Source organism: Leiobunum rupestre, chromosome 11 (genome assembly GCF_980474605.1).
Source record: "Leiobunum rupestre chromosome 11, qqLeiRupe1.1.hap1, whole genome shotgun sequence".
Taxonomy (NCBI): domain Eukaryota; kingdom Metazoa; phylum Arthropoda; class Arachnida; order Opiliones; family Sclerosomatidae; genus Leiobunum; species Leiobunum rupestre.
Window position 1 is genome coordinate 42,581,386 of NC_143394.1, and position 25,357 is coordinate 42,606,742.

A 25,357-nucleotide genomic window follows, 5' to 3' on the forward strand; every position below is an offset into this window, starting at 1 on the left:
GTCCAAATTGGGGAACAGTAATTCATAATTGTTTAATAAGGGGCATATGCGCTTATTAATTTCGTGAGTATGAGTCGAAAATTTAAGACTGGGATCCATTGTGATACCGAGGTCACGTTCAGAAAGAGACGATGTGTGAAATAGTGACGTTAAACTTGTGAAATCAAAATTTTTAATAACACTTTAAAGCTCGACCGATTGAAAACTTATGTTTAAAAATCTCAGTTTAAACTGGTTTTCAGATAAATTAAAAAAATTATCGTACATTATCGTACATGTGAGCTGAATTATCGAAAAATGCGTACTATATAGTACGTCATTAGAAATATTGTACGTCCCAAAAATTATTGACGTGTACGATAATTATTGTACGTCTGGCAACGCTGTAAAATTCCTTTAGAAATTTAGAAGCCAACACCACTGCTTTATATCACAGATAACAAATGTAACATAATTACTCATAACGTACCACTAGCTCAATTTCTTCACTAACGATATTGCGTCATCCGTACCCTATGTAATATTTGATGTCTTCGAATCTCAAATGCCAGCAAAATTGAACTACAGCGGCCTCATGTATATTTGTTTTTTTTTTGGCGGATAATGTAGCACTTGACGCGTAGATTACGAAGTGAATTTTTTTGGGCCACAAATGATAATTTTTTTAATTAACTTAATTTTAAAAAATTAGTAACTTTAGGGATTAGTAACGTTTTTCTTAAAAATAGTTCCGTCGTGTATCCGCCGACACCACTTTTTAGGCGCGCACCAACCCCATTCTGAGCATTGACGGTGGGCCTTCTGTAATCGTACCTAGTGGCATCGCAATTAGGGAAATCATATCAACTTAAATAGTAACAAAAAGGAGAACAGGTTTGAAGCATACTTTAAAATTCCCCGTATTGGCGCCTGACGGCGCCGCGCACTCACTTCGCTCAAGCGCTGGGGGCGCGCGGCGCCTCCCCAACCCCATACTAAAAAGCGATGGGCCATCTATAACGCGACCTAGAGGACAGTACCAAGCCTTACGCATCAAGTATTTAATTTTAAATTATCAAAACAACCAAAAACGTGAAAAGGCCCAAAAAAGTGCAAGCTTTTCAATTAAATTAAAACCTGTAATAAGCGTTTGTGGCCCAGAAATACAAAACACCTAGAAAATGAACAAAAACTTTAATTGATTTTATAAACTACCGGAATATCACGTGGAAATTATTAGGACACCGAAACTGTGGTGTCGGCGAACACACGACGGAAATAAGTACAACGAAACACGTGAAAATGACCAAAAAAGTTAAATTTTTTATATTAAATTAAAAAATTAAATAATCATTTTCGGCCAAATTAAAAAATACCCTCGGCATCTACGTGACAAGGTCTATCAGGCGCAACCAAAATGAATATAAAATTCAATGAGGCCACTGTAGTTCACAAAGGCCCATGGTGTCGCCTTTTGTTGGGCCATGATGAGGGCGTTTGTTTGCTGTATGTGAGGCAGTCATGGTGACTGTCTCACTCTGGCCGAACGTTGTTTCGCAAAGCGCACTTTTGTCCGGGGCTGGTTGTTTCAGTAGGCCGCTGTAGTGCTTAAGGTGGAGCAGCGGGGTACAAATACATATACTTATGTAGTTCACTTCACCCCAAATGCCGATTATGCCGTCGCACAATTCGCTCTACGTCTGATAAACCGACGGCCATTATTTTAGCAAAGATAATATAACTACGTACCCTAGATTCGAAATCACGGCGTTTCTCGATAGCGCGTTTTCTCGTGAGGCTTTTACTGAGTTCGCGCCGGAAGTCGGAAAAATCGGGCTCCATAGCAGGGTGAGAAATAAGGAATTTCAATAGATAACCCAAGATTATGTTACTCACCTTTAGTTTTCTTTCGTTTAGAAACATTTTTAGAACTACAGGCATGATCCATTATTGTTTTAAAACAATATAACGCAAAAATATCTGGTATCTGGAAAACCGCAAGTCAAAAACCACGACGCAATTTTCACTAGAACTTTACGTTTTAACTAGGCAGTTTTTCTGACTTCCGCCGGGAACTTAATTATAGCCTGCTTTTATGTTTAATGAGCTTGATTTCGAATCTAGGGTACGTAGTTATAATACCTTTGATTTTAGCAAAGATAATTTAAACTCATACCCTAGATTCGAAATCACTCTCTCACGCGTTGCCGATAGCGTTTACCCACTTCCCGCCGGAACTCAGAAAAAATTCGCTCCGTGGTTTGCGCATTACCGCAACCACGGCCAACTTTGATTTATCGCGCATCTCTCGCGCTACAGCAGCCATCTCATTCGTTGACGTTTCTGTGTTAACCTATGAGCAAAAGATGTGTATGACGTCAGCGCCCCTAGCAGATTATTATTTTTAGAATAGCTTTTACATTGAAGTCAATATAACAACCGAGCGTAGTGCTGACCATAGAAATCTTATACTCCTACCTAGACGAAAAGACATTTTGAAGCAACGACTAATGATTATATAATCTTTGCTTAATCTTCAGCCAATTAGCAGCCATTCATTAATTACGGCACGTCCAACTTAGATCTGTTCTCGCTGCACTCGCACAAGAAGGCCCGCCAGCTTGAAACGACTCAATGTTAACGAGCGTATGAGAAATATTCCGCTTGGGGCGCCAAAATACGGGAGTACCTTCCTAATGCTTTCCTATGGTAAAATATTTTGTAAAGTGGATCGCTTTTCCGAATCTTTTTCGAAAATTTACCGATTTACGTCATTGCCGAGTTTCTTATATGATTTAAAGTAAGTTTCATTTATAATTTCAAGCATAATATCGTAATTTTACAACATTTGGTTCGCTCACAATCTATTTTTGAAATCGGCGATATTTTTAAGGCGAGGAAGCGTCTCCGCGATTCCGAATCGTATTTTAAGCCTTGGAGTCGTCTCGCGCGCATGAGATTTGAAAATGTAAAACTGAGAACAGTAAATAAAATAGTAAATAAAACACAGTTTTGCCTCTTTCTTTAACTTCAATTATTATGTTTCAATAAAAAACCCGTAATAAACATCATTTAAAATGGTAAAAGTTTATTGTGTACCGTTCTTTTAAATCTACAGATAAAAATAAAACCGCTGGGTTGTCTTTCCATGAGTTTCCTAACGATCCTATCTTATGTAATGAATGTCTTAAAGCCATTGCAAGGAAAATAGTTTACCAAAGAAAAAATAAATAAAATAAATTTGATTTGAGTTGAAAAGTATGTCTAGAAAAAGCGAGGGAGAAAAAGTCTCAAGATCGCATCTACTGAGATAACTGAAAACAAGAACACAATCTGACTTATCTCTAATTATATCCGAAAACAGTGAAGAAACTACGATCAATTCAAAAGTTTCTATCATTGAAAACACAGAAGGGCACTCAATTTAAGTATTAAATAAAGAACTTGAGAAGGGTGTTCCTCATAAAAAAAAAACCACCGAGGAAACCATAGAATATTTATGACAAAAATAATTGCTCATTAAGCCTCAGGTGGGCTTTTAAAGAAAACTGTAAATAAACTCAATTCTACAATTTGGAGACTAAACAAGAAAATTGACCAACATAATAATGATAAACAAATTCAACAAGAAGAAACTGATAAACTGAAAACTGAATTAGAGCATTTTAAGAATAATGTCAATATTGATTCATTAAAAACTATTGAGAGGGCAGCCAATGAAGACGATTCTAGTCAGGCACAATTTTTATTAGACCTAATTCAAAACTTTCCCAAAATAAGTCCTAGATGGTCATACGACACCATTAGACAATGCATTATGTGGAGTTATATATATATATATATAAAAGTTATTAAATTTTATTTTAAAGTTTAAATTACTTGGTTGAATTAATTACAAAGTTCCAGCATGGAGGAAGCACGTGACTGATACTGCGTTCAGTCAATAGGCGCGGACATCTCCATAGACACGGCCAACTTTGATTTCTCGCGCTACAGCGGCCATCTCATTCGTTGACGTTTCTGTGTTAACCTATGAGCAAAAGATGTGTATGACGTCAGCGCCCCTAGCGGATTATTATTTTTAGTATAGTTTTTACATTGGGGACAATATAACCACCGAGCGTGGCGCTGAACTCCTACACAGTTTATAGGGGGAAAATCCTTGCTCGCGGAATTTCGACGAATGTGTTGGCCGTAGTAGCGCGAACAGCGCGTGATCAAAGTTGGCCGTGCCGCAACCGATGGAGCCCGATTTTTCTGAGGTCACGTGCCGGAAAAGGGTAAACGCTTCGTAACAAAACCGTCAATGGGAAAGCTCTCACAAGGAGAGTACCCGAGGTGTTTATTGCCGATTTAGTTCAAAGTCGGCCGTAATGTAGACCTATATCAAAGACTATGAAACCTTTCATAGTCTTTGCCTATATGATATATGAAATTTCCCAAAAGGAGACGTTGCACTACCCATTCGATTTGCCATGGCAACCGAAAATGTTTTTGACCACTTACAACCAAAATAAGATTTTTTCCTTATTTTACCCAAAATTTGTTACAAATTTACCCTAAAAATGTTTCAATTTACCCAAACTTGATGAAATTTACCTAAATGTGGTCCAAAAATTTCGTAGCTAGGACCCTGTGAATCCGAGAAAATCCCATGCTTTTTAAATGGAGATTTTATTGTTTTAAGTGATCAAAAACATTTTCGGTTGCCTTAGCAAATCGAATGGGTAGTGCAACGTCTCCTTTTGGGAAATTTCATATTTCATATAGGTCTACATTACGCCCGACTTTGAACAAAATCGGCAATAAACACCTCGGGTACTCTCCTTGTCAGTATTCGAATCTAGGGTACGAGTTTAAATAGACCCATAACAAAAGAGGGGCCGCAGACGAGGCTTAACTGAGACCTCTGGACGGAACATCCTGTATGTGACGTTTCGAACCACGTGACCACCATTGAAATATACAGGCGGAAGTAAGGAAACGGATGTTCCGTCCAAATGCTGAGTTGCCAGGTAAAAATGTTAATTTTCGGCCCCCCAACTTTCAACATGGGTCTATTATTTTTGATTTTAGTAAGCAAACCGGTTTGAACAACCAAGGCTTAGGAGCAAAAATGAACTACAATATGCTGTCAAGTGCTGCATGTTAATGCAATTAATATGCAAATTAATTTATAATTATAATTTATTAAATAAATGGTCTCGCGCGATATTATTTCAAATATTACTACTTTCACGTTTGCTTTTGTTTCACTTGAAAACCAAATTAGGGTTAATCTTCGTGTTTTACGTCGTCACTATTTCTTCAATAACTTTTCAACCACAATTCCGATTAGAAAAGTGAACCCAGATTTGGTTTTTAAATAGGATAACGCGTCGAACGAGCGTAAACACGACAAATTATACTAATTTTTTCGTGACGCCATTTCGGAGGGGTTTTACTATTTCCGGTATGGGTTGTGCCCTACTAGTGGTAGCGCATTATCGTAACTGGCATAATATTTTCGTGAGGGTATTCTTTCCGTGAAGCCCTCACTCGGCTCTCTACCTAAAATAGAAACAAATTGACTGCCAAACAAAAACGGCCAGAAACTTTTGATCAGGACTGTACCTGTAGTGTCGCGCGCTAAAACGTCATTTCTAAATCCGTCAATAATAAATTCTGGACCCAATTTCTTTGATAAGTTGAATCTTTTACGAATTATTCGCGGCAGTTTAGACTGCTACAAAACAGAGTATACCAGTAACTATGTTATGGAAATTTCACGCAGTATTTAAGATGCTTAAAATTGTTTTTGTAATTTCTCTAGCATTGTGTTTCTAACAAAAAATTATTTATCCTAGAATCGTGAATCTTTCGCTGTATACTTTTCAGGTAGGTATTTGTATATTTCATGAAATGGAAAATGTTTCCCGATTTTGAAAAAATCAAACGTTATTTAGGTGGAAAACGGCCGGTTTTTAACAAGGAAACTAGTGTTGTAAGTCGGAAAATTTCCCGGAAAATGACCGAGGTCTTTTTTCCGGAATTTTTTTCGTATTTTTAAGAAAATAATAAAAAAAGAGTTTAAGTCTAATATATTGTTTGAAAATTTAAATAAAGCGGTATTTTCGCCTAATTTTTTAGAATCTGAAAGTAAAACTAAACCTCTAGACTAGTTTAAACTGTTTAACAATGTAACACTATTAATATTTTGCAGTATGTTTACTGATATTAGACATTTTATATCGATAAAAAGTTAAAAACATTAAATCTCTTAAAAAGTAGTTTTCCGCAATTCCCAAAATTTTCCGGAAAAGTTTCTGGAAATATTTCCGCATTTTATTTTTCCGGAAAATTAACCACACTAAAGGAAACTATGCTTTTATTCATAGTTTTACAAAACAGGTATTTCTCATTTTATTTGTTTAAAGGTCAGATTTCCAAATTATTTTAAAGCGACAACTTTATTCACGTATAATCATTCATAATTGTGACTCATTTAAATCAGTTATGTCTGTTAATATTTGGACCATCACAACTTTCTTCCCTTTCGGTCACTTTTCATGAAGGTGATATAGAACGTGGATATGACTTTTTAACTGGCTTAAGTTGTATAATGCCTAACAAAACCACCAAGTTTTAATATATATTTGGTGTCAGATGAGTGTTTAGTTTCAAGAAATTAATTAATTAATCAACAACCAAAACTATCACGTGGTGAATCATCTTTAAGAGATTCCCATATCATATAAAACCCAAACTTTTTCAACCGTATCCAAATCAGATCATTAGAATTTTTAATCGATCTGCAGATAACAGCTAGCTAGTTTAAATAAATCTGAATTAAAACCGAAAAATAAAACCCTATCCGCTTCCTTTATCCAAATTTACAATCAGTATTTATCCAAGATATCAAATCTGAAAGTTTACGTGAGATCATAAATTTCAAAAAGTCCCTTTAGCCTAAAACAAAACACCTTTCTCTTAATGTTTTTATTATTTATTTAATTATAAACCAAATTAATATTGTTCAAAAATCAGAGAGCTGTTTGAATATAGGATTTTAAAAATATAAAGCAGATTAGTTAACATATTAAGATAAGGCTTATATGTACAGATTTTATTTGATTAAATAAGATTATGCGGGAGTTAACGGGCTTTCTCTGCTTTATCATATGTATATCATCAAGAGTTTGAGAAGCAGATACAGATAATCCTTAAAGGGAATATAACCTCAGGTATTTGGTGTGGAACACCGACGTTTTGTAGCCATTTCTTTTCCACATTACCAAAACTCGACTCACCTGCTTCTCCTAGCCTGAAGGACAGCTTTTGACCGGGCTACAATGGGTTTGAATCTGGGGATACTCGTATAACGTCACTCTTGGGGTTAACGAGTAGGAGTTGTCTATGGGAGATAAGCGTAAGTTTTATAAATAAGGGTGACCGAGGTATTAATTTCTAAAAGATTAAGTTTAATTAGACAATAATAAAATAATAAACATGATTATACACTAATAGAATATACCTTTTATTCAAACATCTCAAACGTTTAACACAAATTACTCTGCAGAGGTCAAATCAAAAGAACGCACACAATAAAACATAAATAATATAAAATCAACATATAAATAAGCACACTTCATCGCCTAACCCCCGTAACGGGGCTATTCCTCTTAAAGAAAGTCCAACTCTCTCTCCTGTCGGTGTTTCACGGTGTCACGTTCACACACTAGCACCGCACTTTGGTTGAAGTCAACGCGTTAGGCTTATTGGCTCGCGGACTACATCAGCTCACGCACCAGCAGAATTTTTCTTTGAGCGTTCCAACCTTTTCTGCTAATTTGGTTTCCAACTCTGTCTAGCTTCGGCTCTCGGGCTCGAATTCCATTTTTGGGGTCCTCGTCGAGGTTTTGTTCTGGGACCCTTGGTCACCACCATCCAATCACCAGTATGGTGTTCATTGTCCTGGGGCGGAGCCACAAATCACTTGGCATGGGAGCCCGCACGTCTTCAATGAGGACCATTAAAACACCAGGAACGCGAAGCTCCGAATTCCGTACGATAATGGCCATCGACCATTCAACGCTTGCAACGGCAGAGAGAGGCTATTGTTGGAGTTCCTTTAAACGTAAGATTTCACCTCCACTGTGGCATCTTCGCAGATCAGGAGATGCACCCAAAAACCCAAATTCTAGATTAACAAAAGCCCCGCAATCTGCTACATCTAATTGGTGTTCCCTCAGTATCTTTCACCACAGCTTCACCATCATGTAGTACATTTTAGAGGGACACCCAGGCTGCGAATTTCGTCGATGTAGTTGACCGCAATTTGAACACTTTTCCCAAGTTTGAGGGGGTCAGCCTATCAAGGACGTATATAAGGGGGGGGGGGGGGGTTAGGAGCGCACCATTAAGTAATAAACAGTAAGACGCAAAAATGAATTGAAATAATATTAAACTTTAGCTATACACATAATGTGCTAAAATACTAGAATTGCATATTTTAATAATTACTACTTTAACATTATCCTTTTCCAATAAAAATATTAAATTTTGCAAAACAATATCAATTTTGTTCTTTGTTTAATTATCATTTTCTCGCAAATGTATTTAAACACTTCGTTTCATACACGTGCGGAAATGTCATTGTCACTCGTCCCGAGTCTAGCCAGTACTTTAAATATGCGTTATTGCTAACGAAAAATTTCGCGCTGGCGATTTCATCTGGTTTTGTTATAACCCGCCCCCCCCCCCCTTAGACTTTCTATATACGTGCTTGCAGCCTATGTTTCCGATATTCTGACCCTTCCGAGCGGCTACTTTGGGACCTTCAATAAATTTCTGTTTCTCCGGAGTTTACTTGTAGCTCCTGTAATTTGATTTTGGATGAAGCTACTATCGTCTCTTCCGTCAAGTCAGGTTTTAGCAATAGTGAGCTTGTCTATCATGTTGAATGGTTGGTCGTTTGCATGGAGGAAGCGTTTCGATAAAGATGCTATTTTAGAACCTTGCAACTCGTAATGCTCTTTGAGAACCTTGCAATTCGTCATGCTCTTTGAGAACCTTGCAATTCGTCATGCTATTTGAGAACCTTGAAATTCGTCATGCTCTTTGAGAACCTTGCAATTCGTCATGCTATTTGAGAACCTTGAAATTCGTCATGCTCTTTGAGAACCTCGCAATTCGTCATGCTCTTTGAGAACCTTGCAATTCGTCATGCTCTTTGAGAACCTCGCAATTCATCATGCTTTTTGAGAACCTTGCAATTCGTCATGCTATTTGAGAACCTTGAAATTCGTCATGCTCTTTGAGAACCTCGCAATTCGTCATGCTCTTTGAGAACCTTGCAATTCGTCATGCTCTTTGAGAACCTCGCAATTCATCATGCTCTTTGAGAACCTTACAATTCATCATGCTCTTTGAGAACCTTGCAATTCGTCATGCTATTTGAGAACCTTGAAATTCGTCATGCTCTTTGAGAACCTCGCAATTCGTCATGCTCTTTGAGAACCTTGCAATTCGTCATGCTCTTTGAGAACCTCGCAATTCATCATGCTCTTTGAGAACCTTGCAATTCGTCATGCTATTTGAGAACCTTGAAATTCGTCATGCTCTTTGAGAACCTTGCAATTCGTCATGCTAAGTATGAAACTTCTAGCTATTCACCCAATGCAAATTTTTTAATGATAGTTTGTTTCGCCAATGACAACGTAAACCATTACGTACTAACTGACTGGCAACTCTCCGCGAACTGCTCCTAGTATTTGGAGGAATCCCGGAAAATCGCCTATTGAAATTTTAAATACTTTCAAAAATGTAAATAACGCTTACTTTTCGGAAAATAATGATGAATTATTGAATCGGAAGATAATAATAATTATTATAACCACTGGCTCAATTTTAGAAGTTAGTTATTTTCGAATTTCAAACGCTCGTATTTCTAACCAACTATTTTGCCAACGGAAAGAAAAGGAAGGGAGGAGTTTCCTGTTCGTAAACTTCCTATTTTGCAATCACTCCTCGACAAACTATCATTAACCGAATTCGTTACTAATAAACTAAGTATAAATATAATTCGAAAATCAGTCTAATGAAATCAGAGTGAGTCCAATTAAAATATCAAGAATAGTCAAATCCGGAAATAAGGACCCAAAATCGAAAAAACAGGGAAGAATGCAGTGGTCGAAATAGGGTAATAGCTATAATCACATCAAGAAAGGGGGTCCGAAAACGTAATAAACAAGATATATGAAATTAAATTAAATTAACTAAAGTGTTGTTAAAACTAAAAAAATATATATTATGTTTAGTAAAATTAAAACTGTCAAAATGATTGTATGAAATTCGTTATTATGACGTTGGTCTATCGACAAACTACTACAGGACTAGTAATTAAGCCTATACGTTTTGATCCTAATACCGTAACGGCAAAATGTATGACAACTCGCAGCGCCACCCAGTGTAGTTTTTGGAATTTAAAAATTCGGTATAAAATGGCCGCCTACATGGAAGCGGAGCTTGAATTGTTAAAAGGGGTAAATAGCCCAGAAAAATTTACAATTAACTTAATACTTAACTTTAAAACATAGTTTAACTAATACTAAATATTTTTGCTCTTCTAGGTATTCTTCAAAATAGGTTTCAGTCTGTTCTTTGCGAATCGATTGGTAAACTAGATGATGATTTGCAAAATCCGAAAAATGAGGATTCAAAGAATCTCATTAAAACCGTAATAGCACTTTTTCGGTGTCATCAATAAAAATTAATTACCAACTCGTAAAATAAAATTACGCACCGGAGAATTGCAGTCGAATAGAGTGACAGTTAAGATATAAATCATCTATGGCGGCTTAGTATAGTAAATAGTAATACTAGTACTGTAGTAGTTTGTCGATGGTTGGTCAATCGCTACTGCCCAAAAATGTTTTTTTATGGGAAACGTTTTGAAACTTAGTTTATTACTTTTCATTACCAAGGCTTATCACGAAATTTAGCAGGTTATTTACCCGCTTTTACACTCTAACATGGCGGCGTATTTTCAAGTGCAAAACGAATTTTAAGACCCAGCAATTTATAAAATTTTAACGTACACCTTTTCGGAAATAGGTTAAAATATTAACAGCAGTTACCTTTATTTATGATTATCGACTGATTTTGTGGTTTAGAGGTCTTACGAGTAATTTTCTTTGCCGGTTAAAAGGCGCAATCCAAGGAACATGTTGTGGATCTAGTAAAGATTCTACTGACTGGCGAAAGTGATTACGTCATAAATGGAAATATACCGCCCATCCTAGCCCCAGTCTTAGACATTCAAGATATATCATATATAATTTCCTGATATTCGGGAAAAAGTAGTATTCATCGAAACATTTTTCTTTTATTTTTCACAAAATTTCCAACAGGTAGAAATTTGTTCATATACATAAAATATTTTCGTATACATTTTTTTGCACACTTTTTAAGGCCTATTTTAGATTTTTTGAAGAGTTATATTCACTATGCAAATTACCAACATAAATGAAATGTGAAAATACATTTTGGATTTTAAATTTTCTTTTATGTTAAAAGGAACTTCTTTATACATGTAACGTTATTCGTAATTATGACCTCTACAGAGTTTTGACCTAACCCGTCGTTTCGAGGCACCAGTGATAGGATTTTGATTACATTAAAAAGGCACCATTTTGAATATAAATTTTTAGTGTAACTTTTTTGACTGTTTTCTTAGGCTTCTTAGAAAGAAAAGAATTAATGTTAAAGTATATTATTTTTACTTATCACAGCGAAAGCGCAATCGTTAGAATCGTATAGGTTAGACACCGAAAAAACAATATATAGAGAATTCTCAAACCTCACCGTGTCATACGTCTTACTGCTATATATTTAAAAATAATTGGTATTATTTTAACCGAATTTTACAAGTACTTTCAACCTGCCCTTTTAAATTAAGACAAAAATAATGAAAGTATAACTAAAATTTATAATATTTAAAGAAACTAATACGTAGCAAATATTAAAAAAATATTATACAATTTTTTAGCAAGGAATGAGTTGGGGACACAAAAATAATAATTATCATAATTGCAAATTATCGGCTATAATTAAAAAACCGAAGCCCGGCATATTAGGTTACGTAATTAATCTAAAAAATTCTAACAAAAATGTTTGGCAACTTTTTAATTATTTTTCTCAATAGGGCCTATATAATTTTTAAATACGGTTTTTGCGGAAAGTCTCTATGAAATTATTTGATTTGGGCCCTTTGGTGTATGATAATTTTATTTATCGTACGAAATTGTCCTTTCCCGTAGATTCGTATCTAACGGGTCTTTGCTTTTCTTCAAAAGTATTTTGGCGTATATAGTAATCAAAGCTCTAATAATAGTAAATGTTTAGCTTTTCCTAATGACTATAGATACGGGGCCATCGGGAAGCTTCTTCATGAAATTCCAGGCTTCCGTTCTGGTCATATTGGTCACTGATTGGTGGTTTACCGATATAATTTCGTTGGTAGCTTTGAGCGTTCCCTCTTTATCAGCGGCACCACCTAAAGAATGACGTAGTTTGAAAAATCAATTAACTACGCCCTAAATGTAATCAAATTGCTCAAAAAGGCGTACCTTTAAAGACCCTCTTGACGGTGAGCGGTTTGTCTCCGAAAGGCGAGTCCTTTCCTCCTTCCAAACTGAATCCCAGTCCACTTCCGTCTTTCTTTAGTTGTATCATGACGTGACTTCCGCTTTGGCTTGCCATTGATGTATTTGTATTTTGATTATTGCCGATGTCCGCGGTTACGTTAGCTGAAACGGAAAGCAAACGGTCAATAAGGAAAATCTTTTCTTGAAAGTTTTGACTCTTACCTTTATCTTTTGTTGAAGGCGTACTTTCGGTGACGGAGGATAAGGTAGTCAGTCTCGGTGGAAGAGTAGCCGATAGTGGCGCGGCTCTCTCTCCTCTGATCTGCGTTATTTGACTCAGTCCTTGATCCGAATTTTGATGACGAGCGGATTCGACCGAAGCGGACAAAGTGGACGTTGGAGAGCCTGCTACTTGTCTTTCCCTGGAAATGACCAACACCACTTCCTGTCGAGGACTTTTCAGAATGTCCAGGGCTTCCCTGTGCGTCACTCCGCGAAGGTTCTTACCATTGATGGAAACAATTCGGTCCCCTTTACGAAGTCTATCGTCGCGGTCAGCCAAACTTCCGGTTATGATTTTGTGAATCTGTCGATAGATTAATTTGTTTCCTAGTTACTTTATTGACAATTATTAGGAAAGTTTAGCGTGGGTAGTTACCGTTATTTCCTTGGTTTCGTAGTCGGCTCCGCCGGCCAACGTGATACCGACCCCTCCAGTCAAAGAGTCCTTGTGTAGGACCACGACTGATATGTCGTGGCCAGCGCTGCCTCCCGAACTGGACAGCTCTTCGTTCAAGCTTTGATTCGCCTCGTCAATGAGTTGCTGTAGTTCCTGCGGGCTGATGAGACTAGACGTGGAAGCCAAGGACGTCACTGAGCCAAAGTGTTCTCTACTTCCGGTCGAGGGAGCGGCCAAGGACGACGTCGAGCCGTAGTGGGCCGGAGTGCTGACGCCCGAATCGCTGGCTGTCGAATCCATCGAGGAAAATCGTTTGTGGTGAATTTCCGTATGCGTGGTGGTGGTGGCCGTAGTCGGAAGTAACGCCGAAGAGTTATGCAACTCTTTGGACAAGGTGTAACTTGACAAGCCTCCGTTGGAGGGCGAATGATTGTATATCAGGATGTCACTTCTATCGATAACTTCCGACTCCGTTATCTTAGGCACTGACTCTATTTTGTTTTGCGATTCGAACGTCTTTCGAATATCACTGACGCTGATGGACCTTTTGAAAAAGAAAAATTATTCCCGCTATTCTTTCTAGTTTTCTGTTATTTTGCGTTCGAGCTTACCTGGATGACTTTCCAATTCCGGATGAGTAGGAAACTGCCCGGCTCACTTTGTTGTTGGTATTGTCTAAGGATTTGGTGGCAGTGTCAAGATTGAACGTACTGACGCTTCTTTCCAGACCAGACGCGATCTTGCTACGATCGTTCGAGGAAACTTCCAACCTTTCTTTGACGAAGGCGGAACTCCAGGAGTCGCTATTGATCGAATAAGACCTTGTCTCTCGCGAATGTTTTCCCGTCGGGGAAGGTGGCTTCTCTTTACCGTCCACAGATTCCAACCCGTTGCGGGGCAATAAAGAAGGAGGAAGCTTGAAACCACTGTCGGTGATTGTTGGCGAAATGGATTTGGCCGATTCTCTTCTCGTCAAGGGCAAAGTGGAAACTGGCGATGGTCCGTTTGGCGTGGATCTAAATTCGAAACCAATTCCGCTTAGTTAAAATAACGATAAAAATAGGTCCGCGTATTAATCGTACCTCGCTGACGAATCGCTGTCGACGGCTCGCATTTCCCATCGTTCAGCCAAAGCCCTGAAGTTTTTGACGCTGTCCGCCGAATCCATACTGGCGCGGAGAACCGTTTTTTGCTGACTTAGACGTCGGGGTTTTAAATCGGAATTCAGTCTGTCCATCGAATCGGTAGTGGCGTCCGACATGGAGTCGTCGGCCGTCTGTCGGCTGTCTTCCGTCCTGAGGCTGATGACTGAGTTGGTGTCGTCGTCGCTTTCTGAGGGTCGGATGGACCATAGTCGACTGTCGCTGGTTGAGGAATTGGAGAAAACGGAAGACCCGCAAGACATGAAGTCTGGAGTCATGGCACCACCGTTACTGGCGATCGACAGAATGTCTTCGCGGCTGATGACTCGCTCGACGTACGTCTGGTGCCTAGCGTTGATGAGGTTGTTGTTCAGATTGACGTTGTTGTTGTTCGTTCTCGAATTGTCGTTCGTCGGTGAGTCAAATTTGATTTCGTCGTTCGTTTTATTCGCCAAGCAATTGGTTAAAACTAAGGAGTCCAAGCGGTCCAACGCGCTCAGTTTGTTCACGTTGGTCGTCGTTTTAACCAGTTCCGCATTCGTGGATTGTTTGTAGTCGAGGTACTGGCTCTGCGTTTCGTTATTGGATAACGCGATAGAATTTTGATTAATGTCTTTGACGGAAGTCATCTCACGGGCGGCCGTATTGGGAGGCCTAGAAGCCGGTAAAGGAGGCGGAATCGCTTCTACGTTAGCAGTAACCGTCGTTTTAGACGAGGGTTTCTCCGTCGGTAGATCGTGAAGGCTGGAGGAAGAATTGGAAGATGGCGTTGGCGAGACGATTATGGGTTTTTCTGGAAGCGTAGGCGTCACTGGTTTACTGTGTGAAAGTGAAAACTGGAAAGTTGACTGCTTGGAGCCGTTCGTTTGGGTGGCTGACAGGGAAGACATCGACGAAGAAGACACGGTCGAGGCGACGCACGACGTCATGGCTACCGTTTTGGGCAAGTCCAAAGAATGAGATTTGAAAGCCGGTTGATGTTCCTTCTGCACGGCCGAGACTCGGGACTGATGCTTCCAAGCGGCCGTCTGAGAGTCTAAGGAGACGGCCATCGAGGGTTTGGCGGCTTCCACTACCAAATCACTCCTGGCTTGGAAAGTGTTGGCTTCCGACAAAGACGTCACGGGTTTTTCGTAGGAGTTGACGAAACTTGGAGTTACGCTGGAGCTTCGAATGATGGTGGGTAGTCGATTTTCTGCCTTAGAGGCAAACGTGGCTTTATCCGGAATGACCAGGCCTTTTAGTTTGGTGGTGCTCTGTCGCCTCGGCTCCAGATAGGGTGGTGGATAGGAACCCAGCGAGGACCGACGACCCACATCGTCGCCCAACCTTTGACCGCCGTAACTGAACCTCTTTCTCGTTAACTGCGTTTGGGGATAGTTGGATATGTAAGGACTACTTTCCCTCCTGACCGGTGACGCCGGCTGAAGCGCTGGCGGATTTATCTCCTGGTTCGGTTTGGCCAAAGATAATTCTTCTTTCACGCTTCTGAGAATGACGGGTTCGTGAACTGGGACACCATTCTTCGGCCTCGTCTCCGTCGAATCCTTGGCGTCCCCGTTGCTTAATGGCTTTACTCGATCTTCCTCTACCTTCACCGGCACGTATTCCCTCTTTGGCGCCGCTAAGCTGACGCTCTTGGACGTGGTTGTAAAGACCGACGACTGTGGCGGCGGGGGCGGCGTTTTGACGGGAACGTCCGGTTTGGAAAATAAGGCAATACGGTCCCGGACGCTGGGCGGCTTTTCGTTTTCCCTTCTGGAAAACAGTCGGCCGCCGGAAGCGCTTCCGTTCTTGGTGAGGCATTCTTCGCTGTTCCACCTGTTATTGGACCCGTTCGTCAATCGAGCCGGGAGAGTTCCATTTTGTTGGTTTCTGTGGTTGTGGAAGGCTATGGTTTCCTTGTACGAGACCTTGCCGTCGGACGTGAGCCCTTCTTGGGCCAGGTACTCCGGAGGGCTAGAGAGCGAGAAGGAACGCGACAGGGACGAAGAGGACGACTCCCGGACCAGAGTGGCCTTCTCTCCGGAAAGGCACTGGTCGGCGCCGATGGTGGGCATACTGGGGGGTAGCGAGGCCGGTGGCACTAACGGTTCGCAATAATTCGGAGGGAACTCGTGACCGTCCGGAGGAGCTCTGGAGTAGGTCGGTGGCGGGGGAGGGGATAATTTGAAATTCCGATACGATTCTAGAGTTTCGCCACTGTGGTTGCTGACTACTTGATGCTGGTGGACGCGATACGATGGTGGACCCGATAAGTATATGTCCATTTCATCACTCAACTCCTTTCGTTCTAAAAGTTTGAAATTTTCAACCCAATTAGACAATTTATTTTTCGTTATAAATGAAATGTAAAACGCGAAATATAAAAAAAAATTAAATCGTGTTTAAATTAACTTAAAGAATCAAAATACAAACCTTCCAATCGTTCCCCTTCTGGTACGGAATTGCCCTTGTCTCGATCTTCGGGAACTTCTTTCGATTTGTCTCGTTGGTCTACCGGCGCGCTATCGACCAATTCCAATTTTTTCGCGACGATTTGGCTATCCTCGACGTCTGTTAAGAGAGATTTGTTCGAATCCGCGGACACCGGACTCGATCCTTCGGCCAACGGTCTCTCTTCTTTGATTTCGGCCGTTAGATCCTGTTCAACAATCGAATTTTCCCCGATGACTGCCTGATCTTTGGGGTGGAAATGTTCTTCGCGTATTTCCTCCGTATCGCCTGTACACAAAACCAAAACAAGAGAAAGGGTTGAATGGAAAGTCGGAAGGCCGTTTACCTTTTATCAATTATCGATCAATATTCTAGTCTTCGATTATCCTCCGAGGGTAATTTCTGGGAGGATCTTCGAAGTAGAGAGAGAGAGAGAGAGAGCGAGAGATAGGTACTGAAGACGATTATAAACGAGCTTTCGCGGTTTTTGCATCAAAAACTGGTAAACGTCCGAGTGTTGAGGTTTCACCCGGAGCCACAAATCGGCGCTCTGTGTCTCTTTGGAAAGGGCCCCAGCAGCTTATCCTATGGGTCAATAATAGCAATTTGGCCGTGATCGGCAATTGAAATGAGGGGAAACGCGTGTCCCCCCCTTCCTCGTCGTCGGCAGACTCGTTTTTACAAGTGCGGAAAATTCGATTCCCTTTTTAATGGTTTTCCGTCGAGTGACTACGGGCCAAATGCGTCCTCAGCGACCATGTCGTTTCGAAGAAAGACAGGTTTCGGCCAAAATGTCCTCCCCATTAACATTTTTCGGCACTCGGCTCTATAAGCCTCGTAGCTATACCGGTCGTATTAAATCGGGATTTCTTCGGCTAATTTTAGCTTCGTCGTCTCTTCGGCATACATTACGTCTCCATTACCTCCCCCTTCCATTCGTTGCCCCTCATTTCGGATCGTCCGCTTTGGACACGCGATGGACTATTGAAAGAATGGCTACACGCAAAACCCTCCGCGTACACTCTAATTAGCAAAGAAATGACCTTTATTTGATGGTTAAATTAAACATATATAGGATAAAGTTTGCCAAATAGCGACTGAAGCTATTAACGGCTATCTTGGGGTAGAAATAGATATTTTTCGAAGGAAAATCTTCTAGTCGTAAATAAAAAAAATAAAGTAAAAACGTAATTTTTTTCGGGTACCTATTTTAGTCTAATGGTCTGGTCTATTCCAATAAATAATTCATGATGTAAATGATACAAAATACAGTTTTTTTATACTTCATTTCTATATTTAACTCCTACCATTATCTTAATTACCAAAATATTGATATTTATTTGATATATTTATATTTTTCATATAGATATTTGGATCGAAAACGAGAATTATAAAGTCAACCATCCCAACGCAAATACACGAAAAATTTACATTTCTCTTCAATTTTTATTCAAATATGGGCGCAAAAAGAAAATGCTTTCCTCGTCGTCTAGCGCACCAGTTTTCAAGAAGCCCTAAATTAAGGAAATATGTAAATACCCTATCAATATTCTTTTTTCTTCTAATTAAAGTTTTATATCGGATGTCGAACCCGATGACTCCTTGAGATTAGAGAAAGTTTTTTTTTGGCGTCATGTTCAAAGTGAAGAGCGCTGAATCAGGTATTAGAAGGGGTTTGGTTGTTTCGCTACCAGCGATGGGAGAAAGGAGATAAATGAAGACAGAGGAGAGTGGGATCCCCCTCCACCATCCCAGCTGATGTCTACAAATTTTAAACGGGTTCGTTTTAAAACCTGTTGCAGTTTATGGTCAAAAAATCGAACTGTTATTTTTTATATACATTCTTTAAAGGCTTTTAAATGGCTTATTATTAAACTTATTAGTGGCGATTCTAGGAAACTACGAATTTGACTACGTACCAGTTTACACCGAAGAAATGTTTTTACAATTTGTCGCGTTAAATATTTAGAAAATTACTATTTTTGTCTACTGGCTTCAAATACTCGTAACTTTCGAGAGAGCATACGATAATATCTACGCCTTACGAAATCTCGAGCGATAAATTCCTCGTGGCGCAGTGGCGTAGCTAGGAAAATTGGGCCCAAATGCGAGATAAGAAAATGGGCCCCTGTGACATGTCAATTTTTGCGCGTTCCAATGTACGCGATTGGGTGCGTTCGCTTTTTTACGTCACTGGTTTCGAGGGGCAGGTCACTTCCCTGATTAACGACGCACCCCTCAAAAGATTAAATCCGATTTAATCGTGATTATTTTGATTAAATTTAATTTCATCATGATTAGAATGTTTAAATTTTATTTAATCATGATTAGAATGTTTAAATCTGATTTAATCATGATTAAATGATTAAATCGGTTTAAAATGATTAAATCCTGATTAAAAAAATTATATCGTGATTAGTATGATTAAATCGTACTTTAGTTTGGATTTTAATGATAAATTCTCTATTCAACCGATTATATTGATTAAATCGTGATTAAAATGATTAAATCTAATTAAAATGGTTAAATGTAAACTTTAAAAAGATTAGATCATGATTAGAATTATTAAATCTCGTTTAAATGATTAAATCCTGATTTAAAAGATTACATCATGATTAGAATGATTAAATCTCGTTTAAATCGTGATTAGATTTTCTAATATTGATTATTTTATAATCTTGATTACCCTGATTTAATCATTTTACTATGATTAAGAGCAAAATGGAAGTGACCTGCCCCTCAACTGGCTTCCAATATCGTGATAATGACATCACGGTAATACTCGCTATAAAAATATACATGTATACAGCGTTCTTTCGTGAGACAGCCAATCGGACAGTCAACTAACAAGGAGAGTACCCGAGGTGTTTATTGCCGATTTAGTTCAAAGTCGGTCGTAATGTGGACCTATATGAGATATGAAATTTCCCAAAAGGAGACGTTGCACTACCCATTACATTTGCCATGACAACCGAAATTTTTTTGACCATTTACAACCAAAATAAGATTTTTCCCTTATTTTACCCAAAATTTGTTACAAATTTCTCGACAAATTTACCCTAAAAATGTTTAAATTTACCTAAATGTGGTCCAAATTACACATTTCGTGATTTTAAATTTTTTTCAAAATTTTCGTAGCTAGGACCCTGTGAAACCGAGAAAATCCCATGCTTTTTTAAATGGAGATTTTATTGTTTAAAGTGATCAAAAAAAATTTCGGTTGCTATAGCAAAACGAATGGGTAGTGCAACGTCTCCTTTTGGGAAATTTCATATCTCATATAGGTCTACATTACGCCCGACTTTGAACAAAATCGGCAATAAACACCTCGGGTACTCTCCTTGTAAGTAAAAGTTTATGGGCCCCATCACGGGGGTAGGCCCCAATGCACCGCATTTTCTGCATTGGCGTATATACGCCATTGTCGTGGCGGTTTAAAACTGTGTTGTGAATAAAACTTTTTTTCTTATGAATATAGGTAAACTTGACCTGGTCAGAAAATAATTACAGCCATGTGTGCTAAATGTACAGAGGTAAACAAGTACTTTTCCAAAATTCCAGGATACTTCGAGCGTAGGCGAGTCTAATATCCGAAAAAGCGAGAAATTTAACTAAGTAAAGATAGTAATATCATCGCGGTAAAAACGGGAGGGGGGGTGACCAATTTGATTCGCATCGCCCTCCCCTCACGCGCCAGATAGTTATTTTCAGCCCCCCTTCCCACCCCCCAATGCCACCTTTGATATTTGAGGCCGCCCCTTTCGCCAGTGTCTATTTTGTATTAATCCCAAGCCCCGCTCCTTAGACCATTTCGCTCGACGTTACGAGCCGGGGTAAAGTCGACGTGCCCTACCCGTAGAGTAGACTGTCAGGTGGGGTGCGGGGATGACACGGTACGACGACCCCGTCCCGATCCGAAGTTGAGTGCGCTCGCCAGCCTGCAGGGATCCCCGCCATTTATGACTGATAGATCCAGCTTGATCGGACAGCGCGGTTTCTCGTTCGCCCAAAGGGAAACTCTCCCATCGTTGCTTTTTGTTCTCTTCACTTTTATCATTTGTAACTGATATATTTTCGTTGTGTCATATAGAGCGATTCGCGAACTATTTGCGGCGAAACAAACATTTAGACAACGAAGCCCTTCGATTTTAACTCTTTTGTTTATACTAGATGTCGACAAATAAATAATAACTAAATATATATATATATATATATATATATAAATAAATTATAAACGATTTATAAGAAAAAATTATAACACAATTTTAAGCGATGTAAAAAAGCAGGAATCCATACCTTTACTAGGAATGCTTATCGCGGCAGATTTTCGTCTCGATGTGGCTGACGGTTTTGTTGACGCCACCATGCTAACTTAAAGGCTGACTACATAAATCTTCGGTTTACTCTGTCTTCCACTGGAAGTAGGCTTACTGCAATACACGTGTGCCATGCAGTCAGCCTACTTCCAGTGATAGACAGAGTAAACCGAAGATTTATGTAGTCGGCCTTTAACAAAAAAACAAAGGGAAAGGGAGCTCGCGCAAAGGGGTTTTTTTCTCTCGTAGGCGGAGCCAAAGCCGTCAGAGTGATCTTACCATACGTTATACGGCAGGATAAGCATTCCAAGTAGAGGTATGGATTCCTGACCAAAGTTAAAAACTAAATTTCGACTCGGGATAAATCGAGGGGCCGATTTTCAGATTTCAGAGTACAATTTTCGTGTTTGTTTTTTGGGCTTTTAGTCTGATTTCAAGAGATTATGGAACTGATTTTCGCCCAGATTTTTTGATTAATTTCAAGATTTCTAATATTATTTTTATCTAGTGTCGGACTCTCGGGATAAATTCAGTATGAAATAAACACGAAAGAAAAAATAATGTTTGAGATTTTTAGGGTTATTTAAATTTTTGACGTTACAAACCGCTGCCGCCATCTGGTAAGAATTTAGGTATTTAAAAATCGACCTCTAATGGCGTTACCACTGTGAAAGGATCTTTTCCATTGCCAAATTTCTTTGTCAATTGAGGGCGGATAAAGGTTAATTTATTTATTTATTTTATTTGTATGTATTTTATTTTCATTATTATACTGATAATAATAATGACACCAAAGGGATTTGTATTTCAAAGGGTCAATAAATGTGTATTCAATTCTTTCATCGGTCTGATGGATTGTTGGGAACGTGCCTTGTAGGAGTATTTAGGAACGAATAATTGTCGAGATCAACACTCCTTTGTTTTCCCTAAACGCGATTACGGAGTGTCTGCGAATGTCAAATTCGTTGATAAACCTTTCTAGTTTAGATGAACCAGGTTTAAGATAAAGGAATTATTTATGGGTGGTTTTCTATTTCCTCAAGTTATCGCGTCGTTGAAATAGGCAGATTACGCCTATATCTTACCCACCTTCAAACGTGCTAACATTCACTCGATAATGGCGCGAGTAATATGTCACAACGTTACGCGATGTTATACGATAATCCGATGTTATACGTGTATACCGAAATCAGAAAATTAATCTACTCTGTGAAATTCTCCCAGAAAAAGGGAGAGAAGCGAGCGTTGCTTCCAAATTTAAGAGCGCGTGTGTTTTCATAAATGGAATACAACCTATAGCATTTATGTAACCTCCCATTCCCCAAAGGATTCCGATATTGGTTATTGTGGGTCTTTCATAAAAAAACTCGTTGAAAGTTATACTCCCTTTAAAGGAAGTAAAAAAAAAAGGATCCCTAGTTTTGGATCAGGGTTCCCACAGTTTTTTCACAATAAAATTCCCTGACTTTTCCAGGTTTTCCCTGACCATCTCCACTAATTTTCCCTGTATTTTGTATTTTTAACCTATATTTTAGTAAAAGTTTACTATTTGCAACCAAAATTAAATCCCTTGACAATTCCCTGACTTTTTTTTATTAATTTTTAAAATTCCCTGACTTTTCCAGGTTTTCCCTGACCATCTCCACTAATTTTCCCTGTATTTTGTATTTTTAATAGGGATGCACCGATATATCGGCCGATATATCGGCTAATTTTTCAAATATCGGTATCGGCCAATATCGGCTTAAGCGAGGCCGATATTAGCCGATACTTCTGGTATTAGAAAAATATTTTCAGGAAAAACTTTAAAAAAAGGCGATACTCAACTAACTAATTAATGGAAAATATTTATTGCCACAACCTTACATTTCCTTTTAAAAAGGCCAGTTGATCGCTGTTGTAGGAAATAATTATTCGCGTCCAAAACGGTCAGGAATCATAAGTGGTTTTTCGACTCCAAAAGCCATATAGATCAAATCATTTTTTAACAGGTGGTTACGAGAGTAAACAAAAAAGCATAATATTGTGATAGGTAACTTTGTTAATATCGGCCGATATTATCGGCCACGATTAGCCGATATATCGGCCGGCCGATATATCGGCTGTACCCATATCGGTGCATCCCTAATTTTTAACCTATATTTTAGTAAAAGTTTACTATTTGCAACCAAAATTAAATCCCTTTACAATTCCCTGACTTTTTTTTATTAATTTTTAAAATTCCCTGACTTTTCCAGGTTTTCCCTTACCATCTCCACTGATTTTTCCTGTACTTTGTGCCAAGATTTTGTATTTTTTAACCTAAATTTTAGTAAAAGTTTACTATTTGCAACCGAAATTAAATTCCCTGACATTTCCCTGACTTTTAGACTAAATTTTTAAAATTCCCTGACTTTTCCTTGATTTTTATACCCATATTCAAATTCCCTGACTTTTCCAGGAATTCCAGGTTTTCCAGGTACCGTGGCAACCCTGTGGATTTCTGCTGGCAAGAATAAGAAACGGAATTTTATACTCCCTTTAAATAAAGAAATGGAATTTTATACTCCCTTTAAATAAAGAAATGGAATTTTATACTCCCTTTAAATAAAGAAATGGAATTTTATACTCCCTTTAAATTGAGAAATGGAATTTTATACTCCCTTTAAATAAAGAAATGGAATTTTATACTCCCTTTAAATAAAGAAATGGAATTTTATACTCCCTTTAAATTGAGAAATGGAATTTTATACTCCCTTTAAATTGAGAAATGGAATTTTATACTCCCTTTAAATTGAGAAATGGAATTTTAGACTCCCCTTAAATAAAACAAAATGTGAGCCTTAAGATTAATTTAACCCTTTAACTGACGCGAAAAAATTCAATAGTTTAATTAAACTTATTTTCGCTAAAATTCTTACGGTCATTAAGATAGACCAAGTAATTTGGCACATTAGTTGAAAATATTCTTTCAAAAACAAACTAGTCAATTACATCTTATTTCAGGCGTAAATTCCCGCCATATTATAAATTTTGTACAAAAAAGGAGAGAGATAGGCTTGTCAGTTATCGTTAGAAACAAGCGACTTAAAAGGGAAGAATGTCGCCGCAATTTTCCGTAATATGGGTCATTTAAATTAAAAATAGAGACAGCTATAGCGAAAGCGTGAATTCATAATTTCTTAGAAAACGTTTGGTCCATTTTGTGGGGGGTACTCTTACTCGAAACTTCGAAAAGTCCGTACTCTCAAAGTTACACTATCAAGGGCGGGAAAGGGTACCGTTTGCTTTATATCGAAGTCTTACGGTTGATAAAGCGCGAGATATCCCCCCCCCCCCTTCACCGTAGCGCGCGCGTAATTTTTGGTTTGAGAAAATTAATCGTTTCTTTATTTTGGTTTCATACGCTTCATTGTTTCGGCGCAAGAAGAATAAGTTTCTGGAGAAATAGGAACTGTATCACGAGTCCCACGGACAGTCAAAAGAGGTTCTTTGTTCACTGCCGGTAAAAGATTTCAAGAAGGAAGTTTGACTGTCAATTTGGCAGGGGTTTTGAAATACATTTTATGGAAATTTGTGCGGAAACGTTTTCCCAGATTATAATTATTCCTTTAAAAGGATACAGAACCATTCTATTGACGTTCGTATTATACGAATTTATCGAGAATATTTAAATGTATACTGTTATTGTTTCAATTCGTTCTAAATATGAGTATCACGGCTCAATTAACTTTTTCATTTTACATAGAGTCCAACAGGAAAAGCTCATAAACTGCTGGATTTTTTTCTTCTACGTAAGACACTTGCTAATTTGCTGTTTGCTTAGCTGACGATAAATCTAGCAGTTTATTAACTTTGGCCAGTGTATGTAAATTAATAATAATAATCACCTTAGGCCACAAGCTGGGATCGAACCCGGCTCCTCTTGTTGCGAGGCAATGGGCTAACCACTTCGACACCCCACCTAAAAACGCTAATCGAATTGTCGTAGGAAAGTAGTCTTTATTTTAAGATTTTATCTACTTAAACGTTTTTAGAATATAATTTTTTTTTACTTCGTCGAATGGTACATTTTACGGAGTCATAAACCGTTTAACAACAACACTTTCGCGAATAGAATTCAGTTAAATACAAGGTTTTAGTATCGCGTTAAAATTACCCGTTGTACGAGAAGTGTTCTAGTTGAACCTTAAAAACAGT

General features: G+C 38.5%; 1 protein-coding gene across 1 annotated transcript in view; it reads right to left on the reverse strand.

Moving 5' to 3' along the window:
• Positions 1 to 12,206: 12,206 nt before the first annotated feature.
• Positions 12,207 to 25,357, reverse strand: part of bbg (PDZ domain-containing protein big bang) — a 99,151-nt gene continuing 86,000 nt past the window's right edge. Inside the window, exons 9-15 of the mRNA XM_090164224.1 lie at positions 16,845 to 17,150; positions 14,367 to 16,719; positions 13,896 to 14,300; positions 13,264 to 13,828; positions 12,828 to 13,191; positions 12,588 to 12,767; positions 12,207 to 12,514 (exon numbers count right to left, since the gene is read on the reverse strand). Coding sequence (XP_090020350.1) covers positions 12,360 to 12,514; positions 12,588 to 12,767; positions 12,828 to 13,191; positions 13,264 to 13,828; positions 13,896 to 14,300; positions 14,367 to 16,719; positions 16,845 to 17,150 — 4,328 coding nt within the window. The 3' untranslated portion in view covers positions 12,207 to 12,359. The remainder of the gene's footprint in view (positions 12,515 to 12,587; positions 12,768 to 12,827; positions 13,192 to 13,263; positions 13,829 to 13,895; positions 14,301 to 14,366; positions 16,720 to 16,844; positions 17,151 to 25,357) is intronic.